The sequence below is a fragment of the Typha angustifolia genome, chromosome 8 (genome assembly GCF_048772165.1).
Source record: "Typha angustifolia cultivar Huaian chromosome 8, ASM4877216v1, whole genome shotgun sequence".
Taxonomy (NCBI): domain Eukaryota; kingdom Viridiplantae; phylum Streptophyta; class Magnoliopsida; order Poales; family Typhaceae; genus Typha; species Typha angustifolia.
In genome coordinates, this window is record NC_133246.1 from 1,028,983 (window position 1) to 1,054,564 (window position 25,582).

The 25,582-nt window shown below is 38.9% G+C and overlaps 7 protein-coding genes and 1 long non-coding RNA gene across 13 annotated transcripts; 3 read left to right on the forward strand and 5 right to left on the reverse strand.

Moving 5' to 3' along the window:
* Positions 1-94: 94 nt before the first annotated feature.
* LOC140764425 (UPF0496 protein At2g18630-like) lies at positions 95-1,168 on the forward strand. The gene has a single exon (XM_073102993.1). The coding sequence runs from the start codon at positions 95-97 to the stop codon at positions 1,166-1,168; it is 1,074 nt and encodes a 357-aa protein (XP_072959094.1).
* Positions 1,169-3,318: 2,150 nt separating this feature from the next.
* Positions 3,319-3,933, reverse strand: LOC140766077 (rapid alkalinization factor-like). Its single transcript, XM_073105485.1, has one exon. The coding sequence runs from the start codon at positions 3,863-3,865 to the stop codon at positions 3,509-3,511; it is 357 nt and encodes a 118-aa protein (XP_072961586.1). The 5' UTR covers positions 3,866-3,933; the 3' UTR covers positions 3,319-3,508.
* A 510-nt stretch (positions 3,934-4,443) lies between these two features.
* On the reverse strand, positions 4,444-5,027 carry LOC140766075 (rapid alkalinization factor-like). Its single transcript, XM_073105484.1, has one exon. The coding sequence runs from the start codon at positions 4,967-4,969 to the stop codon at positions 4,610-4,612; it is 360 nt and encodes a 119-aa protein (XP_072961585.1). The 5' UTR covers positions 4,970-5,027; the 3' UTR covers positions 4,444-4,609.
* Positions 5,028-5,629: 602 nt separating this feature from the next.
* On the reverse strand, positions 5,630-6,797 carry LOC140765830 (uncharacterized). Its single transcript, XR_012105233.1, has 3 exons — positions 6,738-6,797; positions 6,591-6,654; positions 5,630-5,849 (listed from the first exon to the last, which is right to left on the reverse strand). It is a non-coding gene; the product is annotated as an uncharacterized lncRNA (long non-coding RNA).
* Positions 6,798-7,449: 652 nt separating this feature from the next.
* On the reverse strand, positions 7,450-12,087 carry LOC140764218 (uncharacterized). 5 transcript variants are annotated; one of them, XR_012104999.1, is made up of 11 exons: positions 11,725-12,085; positions 11,381-11,627; positions 11,039-11,290; positions 10,847-10,962; positions 9,714-9,778; positions 9,410-9,636; positions 9,177-9,324; positions 8,602-8,642; positions 8,379-8,516; positions 7,955-8,097; positions 7,453-7,869 (listed from the first exon to the last, which is right to left on the reverse strand). XR_012104999.1 is itself a non-coding variant. In XM_073102662.1 (10 exons), exons 1-9 carry the CDS (start codon positions 11,827-11,829, stop codon positions 8,389-8,391), a joined length of 1,329 nt encoding a protein of 442 aa, XP_072958763.1. In that variant the 5' UTR covers positions 11,830-12,085; the 3' UTR covers positions 7,450-8,097; positions 8,379-8,388. The 5 variants fall into 5 exon arrangements, 4 of the variants coding, with proteins under 4 accessions (XP_072958763.1, XP_072958762.1, XP_072958765.1 ...); XM_073102662.1 differs by having other exon boundaries at positions 7,450-8,097; XM_073102661.1 differs by lacking the exons at positions 7,453-7,869; positions 7,955-8,097 and having other exon boundaries at positions 8,121-8,516; positions 11,725-12,084.
* A 468-nt stretch (positions 12,088-12,555) lies between these two features.
* On the reverse strand, positions 12,556-17,594 carry LOC140766119 (uncharacterized). Of its 2 annotated transcripts, none has more exons than XM_073105557.1 (9): positions 17,386-17,594; positions 16,904-17,071; positions 15,742-15,818; positions 15,161-15,214; positions 14,206-14,478; positions 14,064-14,126; positions 13,900-13,968; positions 13,766-13,811; positions 12,556-12,901 (listed from the first exon to the last, which is right to left on the reverse strand). In XM_073105557.1, exons 1-9 carry the CDS (start codon positions 17,417-17,419, stop codon positions 12,840-12,842), a joined length of 846 nt encoding a protein of 281 aa, XP_072961658.1. In that variant the 5' UTR covers positions 17,420-17,594; the 3' UTR covers positions 12,556-12,839. The 2 variants fall into 2 exon arrangements, with proteins under 2 accessions (XP_072961658.1, XP_072961657.1); XM_073105556.1 differs by having other exon boundaries at positions 15,742-15,821.
* A 390-nt stretch (positions 17,595-17,984) lies between these two features.
* Positions 17,985-20,171, forward strand: LOC140765021 (small ribosomal subunit protein eS21-like). The gene is made up of 4 exons (XM_073103935.1): positions 17,985-18,116; positions 18,550-18,643; positions 18,749-18,881; positions 19,851-20,171. Exons 2-4 carry the CDS (start codon positions 18,594-18,596, stop codon positions 19,914-19,916), a joined length of 249 nt encoding a protein of 82 aa, XP_072960036.1. The 5' UTR covers positions 17,985-18,116; positions 18,550-18,593; the 3' UTR covers positions 19,917-20,171.
* Positions 20,172-21,298: 1,127 nt separating this feature from the next.
* On the forward strand, positions 21,299-24,103 carry LOC140765700 (small ribosomal subunit protein eS4z-like). Its single transcript, XM_073104907.1, has 5 exons — positions 21,299-21,444; positions 22,537-22,614; positions 22,707-22,887; positions 23,040-23,137; positions 23,409-24,103. Exons 1-5 carry the CDS (start codon positions 21,442-21,444, stop codon positions 23,841-23,843), a joined length of 795 nt encoding a protein of 264 aa, XP_072961008.1. The 5' UTR covers positions 21,299-21,441; the 3' UTR covers positions 23,844-24,103.
* Positions 24,104-25,582: the final 1,479 nt, after the last annotated feature.

Here is a 25,582-nt window from a genome sequence, read left to right on the forward strand (position 1 = left end):
AATGAAGAAAGACGATATTAGGGTTTTCGTGGCAAGTTAGGGTTTTATTTCGTTGCAGTGGTGCAATTGATTTTGAGCCCCTCGGATCTATCCGATGGGCTGCAGCTGTAGCAAAGGCAACCGTGTGGCGGCGGCGGCGGTCGGCGAGGCCTCAGACGTGATGATGGCTGAACTTAATGAGTTGTACAAGAAGGCCTGCCGACTTGTATCAGAGTTCGGACCGCTGAGCACGGCCAAGGAGCTACCAACTTGCGGCGAAACCCCCCTTCGCTTTGCGAGTGCTATCGAGTTCAAGCAGGTAGTCTCGGAGAACCCTACCACCCTCTCCTTTGTAGTCAACTACATAAAGCATCTCATCACCATTTTCAACTCCATCGCAACTCTCAAACAATGCCTCGATGAGGCCGCGCAATGCCAAGTCACCATGAGTGGTGCCATGCAATGCTACGACATGGAGAAAAACAACAACAACAACAACAACAACAACAACAAGAACAGGAAGAAGAAGTACAGAAAGATTTTGGCTAAACTGAAAGAGCAATCAAAGACAGCGAGGAGCCTTCTCGCCGACATAAACACAGCAGAGCTGCAAGCACTGTGCAGCCAACAGCGGTCGCTTGTCAAGGCGTTACATGAGAGGAAGCATGAGATCAAGAAGAAGCTTAAAATAACAAAGAAGTGGAGGAAAGTTTGGAACGTAGCCTATACGATCGCCTTCATGTTGTTCTTAACTGGCTCGGTTGTGTTCGCGGCTTTGACTGCACCTCCGGCAGTCATCGCCGCAGCCACTGCGTCTGCCACTGCCATGAAGGCGATCGAGCCTTTCTTCAACACCTTGTGGGATGAACGAGAGGGCGATTTGGAAAGCGAGAAGGAGGTGATCAAGGCGATGCGCCGAGGCGGTTCCACGGAGCGTGAGCTTGAGAGCATTCGAATGCTTGTCGACAAGGTAAGAATCAACATCGTCTCGTTAACGGAAGTAATGGAGTTTGCGGTCGGGGAGAAGAATGATGTCGGATCGAAGCTCGGAGTTATGGAGATGATGACGAAACATATTGAGGAGACCAAGGAGGGCATGGAGGAACTCCAAAAGAGGGTCGATTGCTACGATAGTGAATTTCTTAAGGAGGCCACGGAGTTCTTGAAGATTATAGCATATGAAATGTAGAGCTTGTTCTTCTTAATTAACGCGTACTACTCTCTTCCATCAGTTAGAGTAGCTAGGTGGTGTTCTGTATCAATATGCATACAAACATACATGCATACATACAAGAGAGAATAGAGTAGAAATGTATGAGGATATATATATATATATATACACTTTCTAATTGTAGTTTGTAATTAATGCTCTGGAGTAAGTTTATTGTGAATCTTCACCCTTGCTGCAAGGAAGTAGGTTGGAATTTTGGATGTGAATCCTGGAAATAGTTTTCTGTATTTTGTATTATATATCTGGTATTTTAATATAAATTAAATATAGATGGAAACATAAGTATTAACTCATTGGTAATCCTAATTGCTTCTGGGGCTGAGATATTTGGTCGGCTCGAACTTAATTCTCTACTATAAAATAATGTCGACTCACCAACTACTGTAAATTAAAGTTAAATTAATATATAACTAAAATTTTAATATTATATGTTTAACAATAAGAACTACTACTGGAAATATAGAAGGAGAAAATATTCTTGGAAAGTCTCACTTGGAAATTTTCTATTACTTTACAGAGAATGTGGCTGTACAAATCAATTAATATTTATAATAAAATAAAAACAATTGTATATAATATTCTATTTTTTAGTTAAATTTATATTTACACCTTATATCTTTATTATTTATAAATCGAGTCCTATAATTTAGGGAGTCTTCCGTGCACGTTACGGATAATACTGATAATAACAATCCTCAAGAAGTTCTTTAAGATTCGCTCGAGATCACTGCTATACTGATCCTTCTCTTCCAACCTAGCTATGATGCTGATGGCGATGTCGCTCTAAGAATTGTTAATGTGTACAACGAATTGCATCACTATAAAATCATTGTCATGGTCGACGGAGGTGGTAGGAGAGATTTATTTGCTGTCACAACAAAAGCATTAAAGAATTTGTAGAAAATAAAATAATAAAAAAACTGAGCTACAGCTCTTAATTAGATATATAATTCTACCAAAATTAGATGTACCTCCTCCCTTAATTGCTGCAAGAGATCAACAGCCAATGAAAGACGAGTAACAGTGCCATTTCAAACTGACACTTACTTCATCACATTAGTAAGCCTTACAGATTATTTATTGGTAACGGTGTGGTAATTCATTCTAGGGTTACAACCAAAGGTACAGCAGATAGCTTAATTTGAGCCCATTTTCTACTACTCGCTGGATTTAGTGACGCTTTTTATTTAGATTAGCGCTATAACGGGTCGGATTCGTCTTTGGTCTAACCGGCCCGTTTAAACTCGAAAGCAGCTCGGGCCCAGCTTACGGACCCTAAAGGCACAAGCCCATTCAATCCGTGCTTAGATAACTTTTTTATTTATTAACTACTAATGGAAGCTTTTTAGTGATTAGGGAGTCTAATATAGATAGAGTTACCAAGAAACCCATTTGAGTACATCCCTAATCCACATGAGACTCTTGTACAATTAAAAGTCCAGCTTCTCTGGAATTCATGCATCTCATGTGCCCCAGTAAAGGCCTCACACAAATTTACTGCACCCCAGTTGCCCACCCAATCAAGAGAGGATAGTTACTGAGAGTACTCTCCAATCTAATAAATGTTAAAAAAAGAGAGGATTAATTATCTAATCCTCCTCTTTATTCTAACAAGTCCTTAATAGTATAATAAAAACTTAAAAATTTTCCTTTCTTAAAGAATACTTCTCCCCATGTTCCATCTTCAACCCCTGCTACTTCCTGAAACCTCCCCTTAGACTCTTGTACAAGGAAGACGACAATTGGACTGAAACTGAGAGATCCCACAGCATAACCCCAAGGGGAAAGATTTAATCTCTTTTATACTTTGTTTTTTTTTTTATTCTCAAAGCCAAGAGAAGAGATCCGATACCCATCAAGATCACTGTTTCAAAATCCCTCTTTTTTTTTAACGAGGAGAAAACAATAATAGTAACAAGGCATAAGTTTGAGCAATCTTAAGAAAATTCCTTTAGATTAATCTGAAAGAGAACACCAGCAACTTAGCTGCGGAACTTGGTGATGTGTTTTGGAAAAAACCGAGATCCCACAGCAAACTGTCGAAGAGATCCAGAAAGCAACGAAAGATAGCAGTAGCTAAAAAATTGCTCCTTTTTATACTCGAAGGCTAGAGAAATCCAAATCATTTTGCACAGAAACAGTTTACTCCACGTATAACAAAAGACAATCACAAATAACAATAAGAGTACATCAAATTACACCAAACCCGAAGGTCTTAAACCCCAACACGACCAAATTAATCCACTTTAATCTTAAAAAGATAGGAAGAAAAAAGAAACTGGGAAAATAGAGGAGGATTTAGGATCTGCACTGAGTGATGGCGGAGCAGCCGCGGGAGTAGGGATTAGCCGATGCACCAGGCTGGCAGTTGTAGTACGAGGCGCCGCGCTGGGAGCAGGGCACACTGTTGCGGCGCAGCGCGTCGTAGCTGATGTAGCCCGAAGAGGCTAGGATGCGCCGGCTCGACTCTGAGACGAGGTCGAACTCGGAGTCGACTCCGAGGCACTCGCCGACGGTGCCGCGGCACGTCGCCGACGACTTCCGAGCCGGTATCCAGCCATAATCCACGCCGCCGGAGGCCGATCCGACGGCCGAGATCAGCGCGAGGGTAGCGCAGAGGAGGACGAGGACCGCCGTTAGTCTTGGGGCTGCCATTACCGCGTCCTCTCTCGAAGTTTTGTCTCTTTAAGATGGGGATTTGGGAATGGTGTGTTAGGAAGAAGAGAAAGGGGGGAGAAAGATTTAAATAAGGGAAGGGAGACGAGATAGAGAAATAAACGGTGATGGTTTTGGATGGAATTACGAGAATGGTATTTGACTTGTCCAAGCGTTATTACCAATGGTGACGAGCGGTTAAATTAGAAGCTCAATTTTTTTTAAAGATTTTTTTTTCTTTTACCATCGTAAATTCTTCTCTCAAAATTATTTCCAGTATTACAATGTGAGTCACTAATTTTACTTAAAATAATATGCTTTCTAATTTATTAGGGATATATACTAAAGTAATGGTCACCGTGTTAGTGATTCTAATTGAATAAGTTGATAGTAGAGTTATCCAGGTCTGCAATTAAACCATCTCTTTTAAAAAGTTGGCTTAGCATCATATTCTTTGTCTCTCTCTCGCGCGCTCTCTCTACCTACCACCCACCCTACAAACTCCCATAACTTCTCGTAATTAAGCATTCATGATGCATGCATGACCAATGTCTACGCTGATACAAAAGAAATCAATCTTTTGCAGAAGAAAACGATTTATTTCACGTATAAGTTTATGACGAAGACGACGACGAGAATAAAAATACATGCATCGATCAAACTGAAAACTATTTCTTTTAATATTTATAAAAAGAAAGGGAATGGATTTTGTTTGTTTTGGTGTGTGGTTAAAATGTGAACTTTTTAAGAACCCCTGCACTGGGTGATGGCGGAGCAGCCGCGTGAGTAGGGATTAGCCGATGCACCAGGCTGGCAGTTGTAGTACGAGGCGCCGCGCTGGGAGCAGGGGACGCTGTCCTGGCGCAGCGCGTCGTAGCCGATGCTGCTTCCGGCGGCCAGGATGCGCCGGTTCGACTCCCCGACGAGGTCGAACTCGGCGTCGAGTCCGAGGCACTCGCCGACTGTGCCGCGGCACGTCGCTGACGACTTCCGGGCGGGAATCCAGCCGAAGTCCACGCCGCTGGTGGCGGATCCGACGGCCGAGATGAGCGCGAGGGAGGCCAAGAGGAGGAGGAGGACGGACGTTACCCTTGGCGTCGCCATTGCTTATCAGCTTTCTCTCTTTCTCTCACTCTCTAAGTTTCCTATACGGCTATACGAGGAGGAGGGAGAGGGATTTAAATAGAGATTCCCTTCACCTACCGTGTGATTACTGATTCATAAAAGAATATACTCGCAATCTTACTCGATATTTTATAAGTATTTTTTTATCATAGAGCACTATACATGATTTGAGCCCATTATAATCCGTTGATTGATATGGTAATAGTGATAAAATGAAGCTGTTGCTTGAAATAATCTGTGCACTCGTGGAAAAGTACACACACAACCACCATGTTATCTGAGATTAAGTTTAACTTAGTCATCTTGATTACGTTTTATTTAGGTCAAACAACTCGCTCAACGGCAGCAATGCACCAACTAACGTTGACGAACCAACCTTTAACAATTGTTTGATGGTAGATATAAAATAATACTTTGAGTCTAAATTAGACCATAGAAATGGTATAATGCTAATAATTTTTCTCCCTTGGTAACACGCATGAATAAATATATATAATAGAATTAGGTCGATGCGTGTTATAGTTGTTGGATTCCAATGCATGAGAAGTCGAGGGGGGGAATAAGTCTTCCATTTTTTTTCTTGGTTAAAAAGACTGAGGGCAGTCTCGTGATTAGAAGCAAAAGAGTGGGTATTTAACGTAGCCAATCATAATGGACAATGTCATACGTTTCATCGCTTCGGACTATTGGTTGGTTGGGAAGCTAAATAAGAAAAAGAATCGCCTCCTCAAATGGCAGGGAAGAATCGGCTTCCATATCCGTCGAAGAATCGCCACGTCAGCAACTCACGGAGTAAGAAGAATCGCCGTTTAAGGTTAGTCCACATCACATGGGCCTCGTATTCACATCAAGGGCCCATCTGCAAAATATGATCAAATATTGTCCTCAATGTGTAAAAGTCACCGTAAAGAAGATTGGAAGGGCAGCCTTCAGGACTCAAAACATTAATTAATTACAATTTACCCCCTCATCCAACTACCCCAAATTACACCTACCGGGCCTTCAAAGGCCCAGCCCGGTCCGGCCCAACCAGGAACGTTCCGTCGCCGTTTGCCACGTCAGCCGGCCACGCGGAGACGAGCGGCTGTGGCGTCCCCATCTCGCGGGGCCCACTGGGAGCAGCCTATGAACGGGTCGGGAGCATCCGCACCCCAAGTCTCGCCTCGCCAGCTGTCGTGACGCCATCGCTTTTATCGTTATTATGATTCGTCTAGCCTCCGATGTTTCCTTTTACCCGATCAAAGGCTACAGTCTCTTTCCCTGCTTGTCCCTCAATTTTGACCAATTTCTACTGCATATTCCCAAAATGCCCCTTCCACAAACACTAAAAAAAAGTTCCTTTTAGATGTTTGTCCTAATGCCATATGAATATGACTATGTTATGTATAGCTCAACAGCCACCACCAACTAAACCAAACACACCTCTCTCTCTCTCTCTCTCTCTCTTTGTCTCTCTCATGAGATCTCTTTTTAAGATACATATCTTATATTCTCTCTCCTCTCATGACTACTGTACACACTGGACAAATATATATAAACATGAATAGGAGTTTGGAACAAGTATTTTAAAAGAAGACTTCTGACAAATTCAAGACCAAACCTTGGTTGAGAGATGCTTAATATAATAGAGGCATAGCAGATCTGCAACACTCACATGGAAAATACTGCAGGAAAAGATCCACAAGTGGTTAAAATTTAACAGTGATGCTAATGATAGGATACCAGAGAGAGTAGAGCTCTGCACTACCAGGTAGTTTAAGTAGAAGCAACAAAAGATTGTAAGGCCTGCCCATCTATTATGTATTTCTTCTAATATTTGGTGAGATGAGACTAGCAGACAATGTGTTTGTGCATTTATCTATGACAATGATTCACTTGGAAGCAAGCAAAGACAAGAAACATGTAACTTTCTCAAGGAAAGAGAAGTTATTAGAGGTTGACAAAATGGATCAAAACTGGTGCGCTGACGAGGATAGGGCAACTTTACTGACTGTGTGTCGCATCGATTGATGGTAAATTCCACCAAATGGATAAAGATGACTTGAAGCATTTATTTAAACAATAAACTATTGCTGATAAAAGACAAGACACTTATGTACAGTTCAAGCTCACCAATTATATCAAGTAAGAACGATTTAGAAAATTTCATGGTTGGTATGATGTGATATCATTTTCATTTAATCATGAGGGAGTTGTGATCCTTACCTTTTGTGGTTTCTGCTGTTCTGTAGTTTTGATTTGCATCAGACTCTAGTTGTGCAAACCAAACTGAGATATCCAACAAATATTAGTAGAAAAAGCTTTATAACATGTTATTCGAGTAGTTTCTCCAATATGTTATTTCAATACGTGGTAAGACTATCACTACTCAGGAGTATAGAAGCAGCTCCTTGCACAATATAAAATTGTAAATGCTAAAACACTTGGGCAATCAATTGATCAACAAATTCCCACCAAACTAGAACAAAAGTTGCTTTAATGTTGACAAGAATGTGTCACAATAAACCAAATAGATAACCTAAAGCAATTTGCTTCCAAAATCACTTGTCAGTTTTATTAAGAACAACCCTATCATTAAGATCATGATGATGAGGTTACTGCAGCAACAGCATGACCACAGAGCAACAGCAGATCTGCTGAAGCTTCACCTAGAATTATCAAGTCAAGCTGCATAACTGAAGAACAAGGCTTGGTCTGTCAGGCTACGCAGATTGGCTGTAGAGTTCCTATTTCACTATTAACTCTCAACCGAGTACGAAGTTCCTCAGAGATGTAAGAGTACTTCAGAAGTTATCTTTTGCTTTTTTTGAGCTCCTTTATGAGTAACCATTTTAACCAAGCAGCTTATGCTCAAATCATCTCTCATGGTCTTACCACCACTAGAAATTGAGAACATCTTATTAGCTTTACCCAACTGCTTAGCAAAATAATCTTTCAACCTCTAATTTCTACAAGGATACCTACTCTGTATTATCTAATAGTGACTTGCACCAGGTGACTTCCTCCACCAGTAACAAGCGGAAATTGCAGGTGACTGATGTGACGCTTGATGATTGCTCATTTCACTTAGGAACTCCCTGATCTCCAGAACTTGCTCACGGGAATGGCTGTCATTTATACATGTCCTTATAAGCAAAATTACAAGATCAACACAATCGATATTTGACATAGACACAATAACATGGGTTCTCTAGTGTTTAGAATTGAAAACCTAAAAGATATATATCTTAAAACAGTACTTTGTATTTGTTCTGAGAACTGAATGAGCTACTTGCATATAAATAAGCTGCTCTTGCACAAACTTTCACTAAAAAGCCTGACTTCCTAAACAGGTACTAGTTATCCGGAGTGACAGCTTAAGATTTCAAGACAGTAAATTTTAAAATACCAATCCTTCTTCAATCATAGAAGTGAGGTGTTGACTGGACATATAATTCATCCTCATCTTCCTCGTCGTCATCATCATCAGCGCCTATCCAGTTGCTTGGGTGATGCTGTGAATGAGGGTCACCATTTAATTCAGCTCCTGTGTATAAAAGAAGCAAAATAAAAGACTTAGTAGTGCATCAAATTCTTCAGAATCCCAGACTTTGAGTACATGATAATCAAACCTGGAGGTTCACCCTGACGATCCATTTCCACAGCTTGCTGTCTATGATATTAGTCAGGGAAAAATATTTCTTTGAAAGAACCAATCAACCTCTTATATAAAGTGAACGGAAATTAAGTCTGCATAGATATCTAAACAAACAACATGCAAAAATGTTATACAATCTACTTAAACAGAGTTCAAGATTTGGTACCACTAGTTTTCAACCATTCTGGTAGCAAGCAAGTCTACATTAAATGACCTTGTACTCAGGAAGCATTAAAAGAAACAGAAAACGGAAGCTGCACTGTAATGATAATAGAGGAAATACACAGCAACGGCCAACAAATACTTATTCTCTTGCAGCACGTCTTGTGCCAGTCAGTGGTCGACATGATCTGTACTTGTGGCATGGCCAGTCTTGATACCCAGTGATTCTTTTCAGTCTGGCTTACAGAGTCAACAAAAGTTTCTCAATAATGTTTGTAAATTGCCTAATAAAAGATGATGTATGGAGTAGGTACTTAGAAATGAAAATTACCAGGAAGCATCTAATAAAGATAATGTTGATAAATCTGGAGCAATAAGACAGGATACACATTAGATACATCCACTTGTGGTAATAGCTTCTCATGTGCATTCATTGTATTCGACATTTGTATAACATTTTGTACACTAGAACTTGGATTTCCTTCCAGCTGGACCTGTTTCCGTTTGTTACCTTCACTGCTTTTGGCAGCACTACCTGTTTGAGAAAGGGCATATATCTGAGACTACCTTGGTGAACTATTGTGGTAGTAACAAGCCATGAAGTAGATAAAGATGGCAACCTGAAAGCTCTGACCAAATTTTAGTGTGTAAAGAGGGATGCTCAGGAACAGATGATGCATTTGGAGCTCTAGCGTCTTCTGGCTCTTGTGCTGGAGCAGCACATGGGTCGTCTGCAGTGTTTCCCTCAGTAAGTTGTGATACAAGCATAGTAGCAAGAACTAAGTTTGCATCAAAGTCCGAATTGCACCCATCATCCAATCCAAATCTTGGTGCCATAAGGATAGGTCTGCCCATCCAGAACACAAGCCAGAAGTGCATCACAACCAATGCAAGATATGGAATATAATGACCATGTAAACATACTCGCCAGCTTTTTCAAAAAATAGGTGGATGTCAACCTCACATCCTTCACAAAATGTTAGGAAGGCCTGCTTTGGAAAAAGAAAAGAGAAAAGAGAAAAGAGAAAAGAGAAAAACTAGATTGTTAGAAACAAGTGATACAGATTTTGGAGTGTAACAGCTCCATATGCAGCAAAGTTTCTTCTCAGCAAGAAACAATTGAAAGTTATCACATTCACCACAAAACCACATTAACTAGACCTGTTCACCATTAAGAGTGGAAGATACCCATTACATGTAGCAATGCACTTTGCAAAATGTACAACTATTGAATTCATATCCTCCTTTGTTCGCATTCAGCTTTCTTAGATTGAAAACAATCAGTGCACCATAATGTTTATAAAAAAAAAATCCACTTATGAGGGCTTTTCTAGCCATCAGGAGCGTCAATATCATATCTTAAAAAATTACCAAAAAAAAAAAAAATCTCTGAGACAGAAGGTTATTTGAAACCACTGGTAAAGTAGGAAGTGCCAAAGTAAAGGCCATAAGATCAATCATGGAAAAATTACGAACTATATCACGGAGGTGACTATCTGACAGCACAGCAAACAAGATTATGACATAAACATGAGAACTAGCATGTAAGTGAGGGATGGAATTTCAAAGCAAAATAATCTTCAGAATCTAGGATTACTCAAAGAATACTGAATAGAGAGACTCGAACATTCCCGCTCATGTGCACCTCTAGTTGACATCTTTCCAAACGTGTGCTCTTTGGACATATGTGGGACCAGGAAACTATGTCATCACATTGAACAAACTCTACTATATTGTAGGCATTTGAAAAGTTGATACCAGATCATTTCTCACCATAACAAATACCATATAGATGCAAACCTACATGTATCATCAACTTGAGGACTTTTTCATTAAACAAAGAACATGTTGGTAGAAAGAAACATCACATACAGAATTACTTAAGCAATGAAGTACTATATATATGATGAGCAGATAACCAGGGAACCCAGGATAACCAAAAACAACTTCCATTATCATAATCAGTCATTCATGCAGAGATATTACTAATTACCCAGATACCCCTACTTTGGATTCTACCAAACAAATTGTTTTCTATGTTTCCCAAATATGATCACCTTCAATTCCTTCACGCCAAAAGTGACATCGACGGGATCACCAATATGGTTATACTGCACAAACTCCTCTGTAGGGTCTATCCAGAGCTGTGTGTGCAATGTGGTATCACTATCATCTGCACCCATAAACACCAAAAAGAGTTACGCCTACAACAATTTCCCCCTAAAATAAACTAAATTCCATTCACACACCTTTAGTAGGATCAATATAACTCCTCAACTCAACAGCCTTCCCCCCAATCTCACTCTCTCCATCACCCATTCCAATCGCAGGCTCCGTCGCAATGACTGTGATCTCCTGGAGCGACGACTGGAAATTCGCGAGCAGTCGCGTCATATCACGTGGCCGCACGACAAGGCTGCTCGGGAATCGCCGCCTGTCGAGCGTAAGGTGTTCGATGTCGGGCTCGACGTTGCAACTAATCCAGTAACTCTTCTTAACACCTGGAAAAGGGGAAAACGATGAAAACCCAATTCAAAGACAACCAAGATATGGATAAAGAGGAGGCGAATTGAGTCGGTAGCGAAGAGTACCGTTGAGGCAATGGAGGGTCCATTGGAGCTTGGAGGAGTCCGGAGAGGGGAGGAGAGCGACGAGGCGGTCGATGGAGCCGAAGGGAGTGCGGAGAATGGCGGTGATGGATTTGAGGAGGAAGCTGCATTGGATTGGGAAGGAGGTGGAAGAGGAGGAATTGGAGACCGAGAAGCGGTCGAAGAAGTCTGCGGTGAAGAAGATGGTTTGGTACGCGGAGCGAGAGGAGTTGAGGGTGTGGAGCTGCAACTGCGAGGAAGAGAAGAAGGAGAGAGGAGATGAGAGGTGAGTTTAGAGAGAGAGAGAGAGAGAGAGAGAGAGAGAGAGAGAGAGAGAGAGAGGAGACCTTGGAAGCGGAGGCTTGGAGGACGAGCTCAGAACCGATGCGTGCGAGGCACGTGATGGAGCGGATGAAGGTCTTGAGGGCGTTCCCGCTCAGGGAGAGCTCCATTTCGATGAGAAAAGAGTAAGGCAAGCTCTCTCAAAACCTCTATAGAGAGAGAAGAAGAAAAGGGAGAGGTGTGGGAGAGATCGGACGGCTGTGGTTTGCCTAATTAACTCCGAAGGTGTTAATCTAAATGGATTTAACACTCCGAATTGAGTAATAACATGGAAATCTTTTTCAGTGTTAGTGGGATTTTTGTTTGTATTTTATTTTCTACACCTGCTCATGGATACAGTATTCCAGCCTCATTCTTTATTTTATTTATTCTTATTTTTATTTATAGAAAAGATGCTTACAAACAGCTCGTTTGCAACCTTTAAATTACCAGTGTCATAGCTCATGCAAATTAGTACTTATTAATTTTTTGGTAGATATAATTTACAAACAAAAGATAATAAGATGAAGCCCAAGGAGGAGGCTGATGAGGAATTCCAGTTACAGGGGCAGCATTTTCGAAGTAGTCATATGCAGGAGCCACGCCCGTCTAACGAGCTGCAGACAGGTTGCGTGGTATATCCATCATCTTCCTCCGAAGGGAGAAGATGAATAAAGGGCCAATAACAGCACATAAGTTGATTTTAAAATATAGTAGCAGAATTATATAGAAATATAAATTAAAAATAGTTTGTAAACCTATTTTCTTGCATGATTTAATAAACAAAGACCCATAAAATGTGTTGGGTCTGTAGCATAAAATTCCAAATAGAAATCAATAAAAAAATCCCTGCAAGGAAGTATTAATTTGTTTTTTTTTCTTCCATTCACTGCTTGAGCAACATAGCTCTGGGACAAATGATTTCTGGATTACAGGCATTTTTAAGTAATCTATATCATGATGAATAGTTTTGATAAATTAAATTATGTCCTGTATTGGTATCATTAGAACTATTAAAATCAACATCAGATTCGTAGAGAAGATGGTGAAATGAACATGGCGAGGCCACAGCATCCTCCACAAGACCAGACCAAAGATATTAAACCGCCTGAGAGAAAAAGCAACAAGCTTGCTAGCGAACTCACTCAATCCCGTGGAATGAAGGAAGAACAGCAACAAGTGGATCTCCATAGCCAACTGCTTCTGTACATTGAAGAAATGAGAACACGAATGAGCTTGGATATGCTAATAGTATAGAATCTAGCAACATGAGCTGGTATGAACGAGAACAATAGAGTTCTAAATCATCAAAGTAAAAGAAAACAGCAGCATGTTATATCAAATATTGCTGCTTAACTAGGTTTATCGCTGCATCGCTTGGCTCTGCATGAAACCATGTATTAGTATCAAGAAAATAGAAAAAAAAAAAAATCTTCAAGAACTAAATGATATCAGAAGTTATTTCATTACATTACTTAGATTCCCCAAAAGTAATCAGATGTCTATTTTTAAATAACAGAAATGAAAAAATTGTCCGTTGAAAGTTGTAAGCTAATCATTTGGCTTAAATCAAATTATACTACTACTTTGAAAAGCTAGCTAAAAGAGTCAACTAATTCCATTCAACATCAGCGCATCTTGCCACCTTCAACAAAACATGCAGTTGAGAACTGCTTACTTATGTCATGGTATGGGACAAAAATCACCAAGTATGAGAGTCAATCCTCTAAGGTACTGAGCAGAGTTAGCTGCTCGGTAACGATGATTGGGTAGTCTAGTAGTGATGATAAGATACAGTAGGAAAAGTGGGATCTGAAAAATGGAAATCAAATGGTTGTAGGCAGTTATAACATAAAGTAGCAAGGAGATAGAACAAACTATGAAAGCTATGTTCAATCTTTACCCACTTCTTAGTTGTTGCCTACATAGAGTAGATTGGGATATCCAGCACCAAGAAGTATGCCTATTCATCATCTCCATGAGGGCAGGAGAACTGGTGTGTGGAGGGAAGATAGAGAGATATTTACTGTTAACTGAGAGGGTGTTGTTTGAAGATTAAAAAATTACCTCCATCCTTGTAGAGGACCTTCAATATTTCTCCAGCCACATCTGACTGATCATGGAAAGGATGGTACCCATAAGAAATGCAAGGATATAATTAAGGTGACAAGACATAGGTGAATAATGGAAGTATAACTCACTCTAATAGGTAGTTCATTGCCAAATTGATCCAGGAACCCAATGGTCTGTCCTTCTTTGATAAGGTCGCCCTATTTTTGCCATTAACTTAGTATTTGGTTCAAGAATGAAGAAGTTCCAAATGCAAAATTGTTATTGCATAAGGTTGCCCTGTTTTTGCCATTACCTCTTTACAGCTTGGAGGTTGTTTCTTTCCTTTTAACGTTCTTCCCCTTCGAAATGTACCAACCTGGAAAGGGTGAGGGAGCTCAAATATACACTGTTTCACTATCCTAATTAATGAAACAACATACTTGGATCATACATACCGTAGGAGATGATACAATCACATATGCATTTGATCCAGAAGCCTCTAGAGCAGCAAGCTTTGATGCCTTTGCAGAAGAAACATTTGCAAATGGACTGGTTTCTGCAGCAGGGGATTTTGGTGGCACAACTGGTTGTGCAGCAGGGGAGGACTCATTCATAGGCTCACTTGGAATAGGAGGTGCCATAGTGGGTGAGACAATTGGAGGTGTAGGAGGAGGTGAATCATTGAGAATTCCCACACCTCTTTTCAGATGCAATTCGAAATTGCCGATCTGAACTATCCAGAAATGTATCAGTTTAGTAAATTTTGCATAAAAAGCATATAAATAACTAAACAGAGAAAGACCTAGCACATCCGAGATCACGATAGTTAGACAAGAGACCGTATAAATGATTAAGTTTCACCAAGTATTTTGCAATGGTTGCTACATCAACAAGTTCGTAACTAAAAGCTTTCCCTGCAGTTCATCTAAGAAATTGACATGATTGCATGGTTACTTAAATGTGAATGATCAAGATCCAGGTGAAGATGGCAATCCTACTGTAGCATAGCTCCAAGAAAGTTGAGTGAAGTGCACCTCCAAAAATAGAAGTGGGAACAAATAAAACTCTGAGCACTGGAAGTAAAGTTTGAAAAATACATTGCTCCCTAGGAAGCCGACAGGAGGAAAAGAAAAGGGAAAAGAAAAACCAAATACAAGGTCCAAAAAGCTAAGATTGCATGCCCGCTATGCAGCTACATACAACTCATCTGACTTGAACTCTAAACTCTAAAGAATTCTATCAAAATCGGTCTCAACAATGATCATGAAACATAGATATCATTCTCTCATAAATTCAATTTTATAATAATCCTAGGAATAGGCTGCTATAACAATCTAACAGCATTCATCAAATGATGTTGAATATCTTATGATTAGATAAATTTATTTGCTTACTCAGCTGTAACAATACCTTCAATTTTAGCTCAGCTATGCTGGTTTCATCACAGACTTCTGATACCAATGCCTGCAAGTAAAACAGAAACTGCGTCAAAAGTTAAGTCAAGTTACCATGTGAATGATGCATTCACAAATTATGTGGACCCCTCACTAAGGATAGAAAAATAAACGATGTTCAATTAGTCTTCAATCAGAAAACGTGAAAACTTGCATGGCCACTAATTTTCACCTACTTCAATCATTGTCATCATTGACTTATTATTAACTATTTTCTGTTGAGAAACATACAAGGCGGGTTTTTAAATGAGATAGTCAAAAGATGTTTAGCCTCCTGAGCACTTTCTTATTCATTAATTGAAACAACTCTATGATACTATTACCCTTGGGTGAGATGCCTTGTTAATTCTTACTTCTTGCAGTCATGTCACATGGGAAATGTATTATATACCTTTTAGTCTCATCTTTATTTTTCTCTAAATGAACAAAAACATCAAAATATTATTTGTCACTCCATATCTGATCGCATAACCAAAATGTATCATGACCATAAACCGAAGATATATGATAAAACCAAATCATAAAGCAAAAGTTGACCTCAAAGCCACTAGGAAAAGTTGATTTCTGCACACTTTGGGACTCCAATGGTGTATCTGAAATCTTATCTGAAGTGACTGCTGCATCCAAGGAAGATATCAATCAGTTTGCACATAGAATGGGAATGCTCACAGCTCAGTATGAATAACACAATGGGTTAAAAAAAAAAAAAACTTGCAGCTGGAGCATATCTTGATAAATTAATAATAATGAGAAGCGATTTCTAGAAGGCAAAATAACTACTCCAAAAAAATAATTTTTTGTTACATAAGCTAAGATTGATGTATGGAACAAATTGCATCTTTCCTTCTTTTCTTTTATAATCTCTCAAATTTACATCAGATTCCACAAATTCCAGCTTGCCAGCTTATGCAATTTGAACAACAAGAGCGGAACTTCTAGAAAATAAGGTCATTTATAACAAAATAGCTGCATACATGATAAAGATAATGTATTGGATAAGAATATGCCAAGTAATATAACAACAATTTTTGTGTTTTTAGAGGATCTCATTATTTTATCCATTCCTTGAAACTGGAAAGCTTTTTTCTAGTCTAGTACAAAAGGAAAGGGTACTAAAAATAATATAATTTATAAATCAGGTCAGGCAAGTCATAGAAACAATCTCCTACATCATCTTTAGAAACTTAAAGTAAATGGTCTAAAAAACTTTTGGTGCACTTCTGGCTTGCCTTTTGTATCAATATTAAATTGAGCATAGTTTTCACTTTTGCATCAAGGTCATATCTACCACTTTCGTAATTCTGACAATATTGAACCAATTTCATTCCACCATTATTTTCAACTAGCAGGATTGTGTATCTAGAAATGCGAAAGCAGCTTTACAACTGTCTCATTTTCAACAAATTATAATGATCCAAGAAAATTGCTCTTGGATAATTAAAAGTTGTAAACAGTGAGTAACGTGCCGCTGAAGACTGATATACTGCTTCAATTCGTATAAAAAAGATTTGTATATAGTATCCCTCAAAGAAATTTCTACAGATGAGCCTTAGAAAGACAAGAATGAGAGGAAAAGGTGAGTCAAAATAATGAAATAAAAGTCTATTAAACTGACACCATAAATTCCTAATAAGAGTGCAATGATATTAATCAGAAGAAAAGGAATAAAAACTGAAAGAAATATGACTAATCAACTAACCATTAGATGCCAGAACAGATGTACTCCGAGAGGCGTTTAGAAATCGTAAAAATGATCCTTTTCTAGTCAATCTCACCGCTGGAGCTCGAGAAAACAAGTGTGTTTTACTTCTGGATAGATGAGCAAAACCAGGCTTCTCCAAGAAAGACTCCGAATGTTGCTTTCCCACTATAGCACCAGAGAAGCAAGAATTGGCGGTATTTCAAACATCGTAAACCAAGCAAAAATTTCAAATTAAATCCCAGAACAGTGTTACAAACAAACTAAAGTACATTCATCAACCCACTAATCCGCTGTATTATTAAGTTAAAAATCGAAACAACTGAGCAAAAACAGCTCGATTTCTAATGAAACACCCCCATAAAGCGAATCGGACCAAGTAGAACAATTGTTGTAGTCGTGCAGGAATCAAGGACTATAATAGACCCAAACCATCAAATTATATGAGTCTGAGCAGCTAAAAATGGAGGAAAAGATACTACCATGGATAGGACGGAGGAAGGCAGCGGCTTCCATGGAGGCGGCGGATCTGGAGAAGAGAAGTGCGGAAGGAGATGGAGAGATCAAATAAGAGAGAGTCGATGCGGAGGTAGTTGCATAAGATTAAGAAGAGTGTCTTCGGATCGCGGGGCGCCCTCGACTCCTCGAGGTTTCCGCCAATGTCATAAATTTCTCCGTATGCGTTTGAATCGTGGCGTCCTCTCGGCTCTCGTTTTGGTCGGACGGTCGGACGAAATCTCTCCTACGATTGCTGCTGTTGATTCTGGCAGGCCCAAGCTTAGCGGGCTAGATTCGTAGGCCCAATTACGGCCTGGATCCGCTAATATATAAATTTATTCTCTCACGTACGGATCCGATAGTAATACCTCTAGACTATTGAAACAAAAAATTGATTAGATTATTTTATTTTATTCTGATTATTTTGAATTGAACCTAAAATTTCGAATAAAAAAGTATATCATATTAACATTTTATTTTATTTAAAATACAAAAATATATATTAATAATATATTTTAAGTTGGAGATAATCAACCTATTAAAGTTATTTGTTTTATTTATTAAGTATAATGATGTAATTTTGTATAGTTAGCCCATTCATAAAACGATCCACTAAAATATTAGGGTTTTGTGTGATTGGTTCACTATAAATACGACTTCAAGCGCCTCTCTCTTCTCTCCGCCGTAGCCGTTCTGCTCTCTTCGCGATCCTAAGGTACTCTCTATTTCTTCACAGATTTTAATAACTCGATGCTAAGATTCCTGCGGCTAACTCACTTGGATGATAAATATATTTGCTATATTCGAGAATAGAATTTAAGTTCTTAACCCTAGGATTGTAAATTAGGGAGTAAGATTTCTATGGATAGCTCTTTTTTTTATTATCCATCTCTCACGGTGTTAATATCTGAGGTGTTGGTGTTTGATGGAAGATCTAGGTATGGAAACAAATTATTGTCTACCGATTAAATTTGCGCTGATAGATGGCACTTTGTTGATTAATTTGATCTTCTTGGAGTCGCGAGAAAATTGTGCATATTGATATGAATATTAAAAAAACATTTTCTGAACCAGCAGAATCGAACTAAATTGGAGAAAATTGGTTTGTATTGATTTCAACTTGAAATAAGTTTCTTTCTGTACTCCAGGCTTTATTGAAATCCTTGGCTAGGGTTTGCACTTCGCTGACAAGATGCAGAACGAAGAGGGTCAGATGATGGATCTCTACATTCCCAGGAAGTGGTATGATCTATGTAGTGTATTGGTGCATATGCTATTGTTATCCTTTTTTTGCTATTTGCAGTAGATGATGTCTTATCTAATATCTGTTCAATCATTGGACTGCAGTTCGGCCACAAACAGGATCATTACTGCAAAGGACCATGCCTCGGTTCAGGTCAATGTTGGGCATTTGGATGAGAGTGGAGTGTACAATGGCCAGTTCACCACCTTTGCTCTCTGCGGTTTCATTCGTGCTCAGGTCTGTCTTTGGTGTTCTTCTTTTGCGGTATCTCGATATTTTATTTTAGTAGTTCTTAGAGCCTTAGCAAAATTATACATGTTCCCCATTGTTTAGCCTCACAAGCTCCATTGATCTTTTGTTAGTTGTGCTTGTTGAAACATAGACTTATTTTTTATAATATTGTAATATTCATGGTGCTTGAAAAATGCATCCTTGTGTGTAAGTGCTGAACGGCTTTTCTAATATGAAAGCTAATTTAAGGAATAAGAGTAGATCAGCTAATAGGAGAAATTGTACCTCGTTTGAATGCATAGCAACTTGTCAATTGGGTTCACACTTAAGGTTGATCAAATATTGTGCAAGTTAATTCTACCTCATCAGATTGGAGTTGATGGCTATATGAGAAACTTTGTTGTAGCTTAGGTGAACCTTCTAAGTCAGGGTGTCTTGCATTTGATATGATAGCTCCCAACCTTCAGCACTGCATTATTCAGAAGATATTTTAGGTAGTAGCAGATTGCTGGACTGACCTACTTGCTTTAATATCTCTTTATACTACCATATATTTCACAATTTTTGACTCTCATGATCTATGTGGTACTCATTCACCAGTTTTCTCTATTTCGTCTGAAAAATTAGAACATATTTGCATTACGTGCAAGATGAGAGGGAATTTCAAGTTTTATAGAGGCTGATTTCTGTGATCTTCATGTTCTTTTTCCTCTCTCCTGTCATATTCTTTGCACCAGTTTTGTTATGTTCTATATACATATACATGCACACACACACACACACACCCACATCGCGTTGAGTAATATTGTATTCATGTTTCCTCTTTTTCATTGAACAAGCTCCTAAACCACCCTCAAATGCTAAGTTTTCACCTCTATAATTTCTCTCAGTTAGTTTCAGCACTGGACCTTACTAGATTGTATCATTCAATTTAGCATATCTTTGTGCTAAATCTCACTTTTGGATGTCTTGCAGGGTGATGCTGACAGTGCTATTGACAGGCTGTGGCAGAAGAAGAAAGTTGAAGCCCGACAGCAGTAAGATGTCACTGCTGGAATGAGTTGGATTACACTTCCTAGATATCATCCTCCAGCCATGGATCTGTTCTGGTTTTTGAACTTATTAGTGATTGTTGCAAGTTGAAAGTTTCAGCTTTAAGCTGCTTTTCTGGTTCTCATTTGTAGTTTGGAGTTTAGGACTTGTTATCCATGCTATGTTCCTACTTTTGGACATGTTTCATTTATTTTTAAATGCAGTTTGATTCATTTTGAATCAACCTCTCCAAAGATTGGCTAACACACCCATTCTGATCGCATCTTGTGTCATCCTGCAATGTGAATGCGTTTTAAAGAAGCTTAAAATTTGATAACCGTACGGTTGAATTTTGTTTTCGCTTGAAAGGAGTAGTCACTTGTAGATTAAACCATTCAAATTACTTGTTCCGAGAGAAGATGCCTGTTCTTTGTCCATTTCAATTTCCTTTCTAAGAGGTTCTACATATGGAGAAAGGAACAACCAATTGACCAAATGGTTGTTTACTTATTTATGTTGCATCTTTTAATTAGTTAAAATTATGCCTCTATTATACTTGGGAAAGATAATAGAACTAATAGGTAGAGCCGCCTCCCGGGAGAATAAAGTTCTTGGCATGGAGATAGGTGAAAGTTCAAATGCATTATCCAAGTATCTATCAGATACCATATAAACAGTGGTACTTGTATGATTGTATCAAACTTCTCTTTTTCTGATACGTGATTATTGGCAAAATTATTACTAATTCACTCTAATTTTCGAGCTATTTACTAAATTACTACACTTTTCTTTTTAAAAAAATTACTTTAATTTTTGCAAAGTATCCCAAGTTGTATTCATGAAACTTTAGGCCAGGTCTAGCTTAGTCAGCCAATCAGCAATCTGTATCCGCCCTAAGACGGTGAACAAAACATATATAAAGAAAAAAAGTTAAGAGTAATATTATAAATATCTATACAGTCGTATTAATATTTCTATATGTATGTAGTACAATCGACGATGGCGCTAAGATTCATTATAGATTCGCACGCTTATATTTTTACAAGGCCGCAAGCGCTGTCGATAATATTGATAAGATTTCATGGACCTATATATTTCTTTTGTTGTGTCCAACAATATGAATTGAGTTGAAAAAGGCTATAATTACTAGTAAAAATTTTTTTTTCCTTCCTCCATTGCTGCCTAGGTAATCAGGATTATTGAGAAAGCGACTCTTCTATTGACATAATTATAATGGGTTGGCCCAATCCAAATGATTTGGGCCTCATACTACCGCAATCTAACTGTTAAGGCTCGGCCCATTAACTATACCAGTGGTTGAAAGTGAAACGAAGCCCAGGAAGTGGTGGATGTTAATCTGAACCGTTAATCTCTACTCCAACAGCTGTGGGTCACCGAGTTAATCTCGTCAGCGGCGAGTGAGGGCATAAAACCCTAGATATCTCCGCCGTCGCTCTTCTTTTTTAGGGTTTTCGCTTAAGCCTTGATCCCGAACTCTCCTGCTGTGGCGAAGAAGTCCGAGATTTAGAGCAGAATGGTTTGATCTAAATCCCTTCTGCGTTACAGATAATGTTCTTTGATGCGCTTTCGTAAATTAGTTTCGCAGTTGTTCTCGATCTCTTGGTTTCAATTTACGAGTTTAATTTTTGCGAGCTCTGGACTGTTTTAGGATATTTATATACTACTTATTTGTTGGTTTAGTTAATTAATCTCTATGTTAGTGATGTAGAAATCTACTTCTAGTTTATGTTTGGGTGCGTGCATACGATTTTTCTGTAGAAAGCTTAGTCTTGACGCGGGTACTTTCAAGCAGCTTAATTGATTTAGATGCGTTGAAGTGTTTTTTGTTTGTTAACTTTTGGAGCTGGCTTCAAGGTTTCACTTGATTTAGGGGGACAAGTTGGGATTTTGGGAGACCGATATGTATAATTGTGCATACGAGAGCGAGCCTAAGTTCAAGATGTTGGAAAGCTCTACGTAAATCATGGAATACAAATTCTATATTTGTTGAGTTATTGGGACATAATTTGTGGTGGGTTGGAATTCATGGTGCTTGACTTAGATGTTGGATGTCATTAGAGGGGATAAATTTGCCCTGAGGCTGTAGACTGGTCTGGTGCAAAATTGCAAATTCGATGTGAACAAGGCTTTGTGGGATGATCATGATTTCTGCATCCTTACTCGCATCATTGGCTTTCCTACTTATTGTGTTAGTTTTGGATCATCCTGATGTGGGAATTGCAAACAATCGGTGGAAAGAGATTTCATTGATGCAGGTTCTCGATTTTTTTATTTTCTTAGAGTTAACATTGAATTGTTTGACTTCTGTATCGAGAATGTGTTGCTATTTTGTTTGGTGTGGAAGATTATATTGCATTATCGTGTCATGTATGTAGATGGGATTGATTGTGTATATAACCACAAGGATTCAGCAGGCCCTTGTCATTAGGAGAGCAAATGATACAGTCCTTCTCTGACTATTTCTTTCCTTTTTTCTTGAAGTATTCTATGGAAAGCCCCCTTAACGCTGGCCTTCACTCTAATTTCCTTATTCCTTATCTAGTTGAGAAGGTGAATATCAGAGTATAAGTGATTGCTCACTCAACTTTCAAATGTTTTTTTTCTTCAGGCTAGGGGATTAAAGAAGCATCTAAAGAGGCTTAATGCCCCAAAACACTGGATGCTTGATAAGCTTGGCGGTGCATTTGTAAGTCCAGAAATGCTTGGTTTTATGTAATTATGTAATTTACGATTATTCTTCTACATTTCCTCTTACTTGATCATCTGTGTATGTATTAGGCTCCTAAGCCTTCTTCAGGACCCCATAAAGCTAGGGAGTGCCTGCCTTTGATCCTTATTCTGAGGAACAAGTTGAAGTATGCTCTCACTTACCGTGAAGTTATTGCAATCTTGATGCAACGGCATGTCATGGTTGATGGAAAGGTCAGGACTGACAAGACCTATCCAGCTGGATTCATGGGTATGTATGTCTTTTGGTAACATTTTGACATACAGTTTTGCAATGTACTTGTAATTATCAGCACCTTATGTCCTAATTTCGTGGTAATCTAGCAGCTAATTGTATCTAAAGTTCTTACAAATATACTATTGTTGTACTGTGTTAACCTTCAGATGTTGTATCAATTCCCAAGACTAATGAGAACTTTCGACTTCTCTATGACACCAAGGGTCGGTTCCGTCTCCACTCAATCAGGGATGAAGAAGCCAAGGTAGGTTTGTTTTATCAAATTTTCCTCCATAGCACCCAAACCCCTGTCCCACAGGAAAAAGGAAAATAAAAGGACTGATAAAGAGATATTCACATGTAGCATATATGACAAGTAATCTGCTTACATAGGTAGCATATTTATGATGAATATTCTTGCTTATTTAGATAGCATATTTGAAACCTTTGCAGATCCTTCAGGCTAATTTCTTAGATATTTTATTTCCTGAGAGCTCTTCTTTCTTTAAATATCTATTATCTAAAATTTCATGCAGTTCAAGCTATGCAAAGTCCGTTCAGTACAGTTTGGGCAGAAAGGCATTCCTTATCTTAATACCTATGATGGTCGCACAATCCGCTACCCGGACCCTCTTATCAAAGCCAATGACACCATTAAGATTGACCTGGAGACCAACAAGATTGTGGACTTCATCAAGTTTGATGTTGGGAATATTGTCATGGTGACTGGTGGAAGGAACACAGGTCGTGTTGGTGTGATCAAGAACAGGGAGAAGCACAAGGGAAGCTTTGAAACCATCCATGTCCAAGATGCCACCGGTCACGAGTTTGCTACTCGCCTCGGCAATGTGTTCACAATTGGCAAGGGAACCAAGCCGTGGGTATCACTACCCAAAGGCAAGGGTATCAAACTCAGCATTATTGAAGAGGCCAGGAAGCGTCTTGCTGCTGCTGCATCTGCAACTGCTTGATCGATTGGCGTCTAAAAGAATCTTGGTTCGAGGAGTTATGAATTTGCTTATGTGTTTCTTGTGTGGTTTAATCAGGGAGGTTGAACTGTAATTTTGGTCCCGCTGAGCAGTCTAGAGATATCGACAATTGATACTGCTTTTTAGAACTTAGAAATCTGTTTACATGCATGTAGCTCTAACTGAAGGATCTTGCTTTCTTCTGTTGGTCGCCTTCGGAGTTTATCAGTTATATTTACATAATAAGGCTTATGGGTTCAAAAGACTGAGTACATCATTCTAATTGTCTGTTTCATCTATAGATTGGAGGCTAGGATATTAGCCTCACAATTATTTCTGCTGATTATAGCCTCCAAAGGCCCAAACCACTGACCATCACTATTTGTTTTGCTTCAATAATTTCAGATAATTCGTCTTTCGCTTCACTTGGTTCCCATTAGATTCTACGCAATTATTGGGTTAAAAGTAAAGATATCACGATGTCGGAAGTGCTATTTATATGTGTAGCTACAAACCGAAGCAAGTTGTTTTGTAGTAGATGATGGTAACGTTCGATGGAAACGTGCACGCAAAGTGTTTGATAGTATTCTCATATCAGTAGTCTCTTGAGCGATTGGTTGAGCGTAGGATGGATAATTCCGAAGGACTTCAGAAGAGCTCCTCTTGTAGCAACTCGGTAGTTCACGTTGAAAAGCTTATGCAGCCCACCAATTGCTTCTTAATTAAGATTTGTAACCAATATCTAACTCATCACTCTTTGATGGCCCAGGGAAATCTCTTTTCAAATTGACTTTTCCTTTCCTTTCTAAAGATGCCATTTCCCTTTCATGGTCTACTCACCTCCATGTCAGCCTTGTGCTTTCTCCCATTAGCCATCACTAATTCCAGCCCTTGTTTGACAAACGTCCAGACTCGCGGTGCATCATCTCTCGTTTGTTTATTTCTCATCCAACTCCTTGTTTTGTCATTAAATCAGATGTTGGTTATTGTTTTCATCGTGATATCAATCATAATAAGAAAGCGAACAAAGGGTTTTTTTTGTTTATAAATTTGTTTTTATGGACCATAATCCATAGAATTTATAATGACAGATACAAGTATATTAATATAAGCTCTCTCATCTATTCCTTTGACCCTCTACTTAACAACCACCAAGTTGCCTCAATTATTGAATCCTGAAGTGAAAACAATGGAACAGTAGTCATCATCTTCTCTGCCCGGCCAGCTTACCTTTTGCATTCAATAAAGAGTTTGCTTCAATTAGCTTGGCCTCACATGAGAAGAGAGCTTATTCTTGTACAAGTTTAGCTGTAAACTGCCAGGCCCACATAGAGCACATAATTTTATGATTAGCCTCATGGGGCCCACTTCATTACACCTACTCTCTTTATGCCTAACTTGACTATTTATTTAACCAACCCTACCCCTTTTTGCCTATTACCCCCCCCCTTATATTGCAGTCAATTGGGGGATTCAGCAGTTGCAGTGAGGACTGAGGAGTGCCAGGCTTTGCTCCTAGTATCACACTTCTCCAGAGTGGTCAAACTGAGCCAACAGAGAGTGTCAGCTTAATAAATTCAAATTTGGAACTCATGGATAGAGCAAGGCTGATCTTGAATGTAAAATGACAAATATGCCCTCATTCTGTCTTTATACTTTATAGTAGTAGTGCCTCAAAGTCCTTCCATCTTTGTAAGGGTATGTTTGTCAATCTGGAAAAGTTGGTCTGTAAAATTGTAACT

Excerpts from the sequence above, each read along its gene's own strand:
- LOC140764425 (XM_073102993.1), top strand. The coding sequence starts at position 95 with ATGGGCTGCAGCTGTAGCAAAGGCAACCGTGTGGCGGCGGCGGCGGTC.
- LOC140766077 (XM_073105485.1), bottom strand. The coding sequence starts at position 3,865 with ATGGCAGCCCCAAGACTAACGGCGGTCCTCGTCCTCCTCTGCGCTACC.
- LOC140766075 (XM_073105484.1), bottom strand. The coding sequence starts at position 4,969 with ATGGCGACGCCAAGGGTAACGTCCGTCCTCCTCCTCCTCTTGGCCTCC.
- LOC140764218 (XM_073102662.1), bottom strand. The coding sequence starts at position 11,829 with ATGGAGCTCTCCCTGAGCGGGAACGCCCTCAAGACCTTCATCCGCTCC. Across the intron at positions 11,628-11,724 it reads TCCAAGCCTCCGCTTCCAAG|TTGCAGCTCCACACCCTCAA; the intron begins GTCTCCTCTCTC and ends TCTTCCTCGCAG. Across the intron at positions 9,325-9,409 it reads AATTTGGTCAGAGCTTTCAG|GTAGTGCTGCCAAAAGCAGT; the intron begins GTTGCCATCTTT and ends TTTCTCAAACAG.
- LOC140766119 (XM_073105556.1), bottom strand. The coding sequence starts at position 17,419 with ATGGAAGCCGCTGCCTTCCTCCGTCCTATCCATG. Across the intron at positions 17,072-17,385 it reads CTTCCTCCGTCCTATCCATG|TGGGAAAGCAACATTCGGAG; the intron begins GTAGTATCTTTT and ends CTGGTGCTATAG. Across the intron at positions 14,479-15,160 it reads TAGCTGAGCTAAAATTGAAG|ATCGGCAATTTCGAATTGCA; the intron begins GTATTGTTACAG and ends TGGATAGTTCAG.
- LOC140765021 (XM_073103935.1), top strand. The coding sequence starts at position 18,594 with ATGCAGAACGAAGAGGGTCAGATGATGGATCTCTACATTCCCAGGAAG. Across the intron at positions 18,644-18,748 it reads CTCTACATTCCCAGGAAGTG|TTCGGCCACAAACAGGATCA; the intron begins GTATGATCTATG and ends ATTGGACTGCAG. Across the intron at positions 18,882-19,850 it reads GCGGTTTCATTCGTGCTCAG|GGTGATGCTGACAGTGCTAT; the intron begins GTCTGTCTTTGG and ends GATGTCTTGCAG.
- LOC140765700 (XM_073104907.1), top strand. Across the intron at positions 22,888-23,039 it reads CTATCCAGCTGGATTCATGG|ATGTTGTATCAATTCCCAAG; the intron begins GTATGTATGTCT and ends GTTAACCTTCAG. Across the intron at positions 23,138-23,408 it reads TCAGGGATGAAGAAGCCAAG|TTCAAGCTATGCAAAGTCCG; the intron begins GTAGGTTTGTTT and ends AATTTCATGCAG.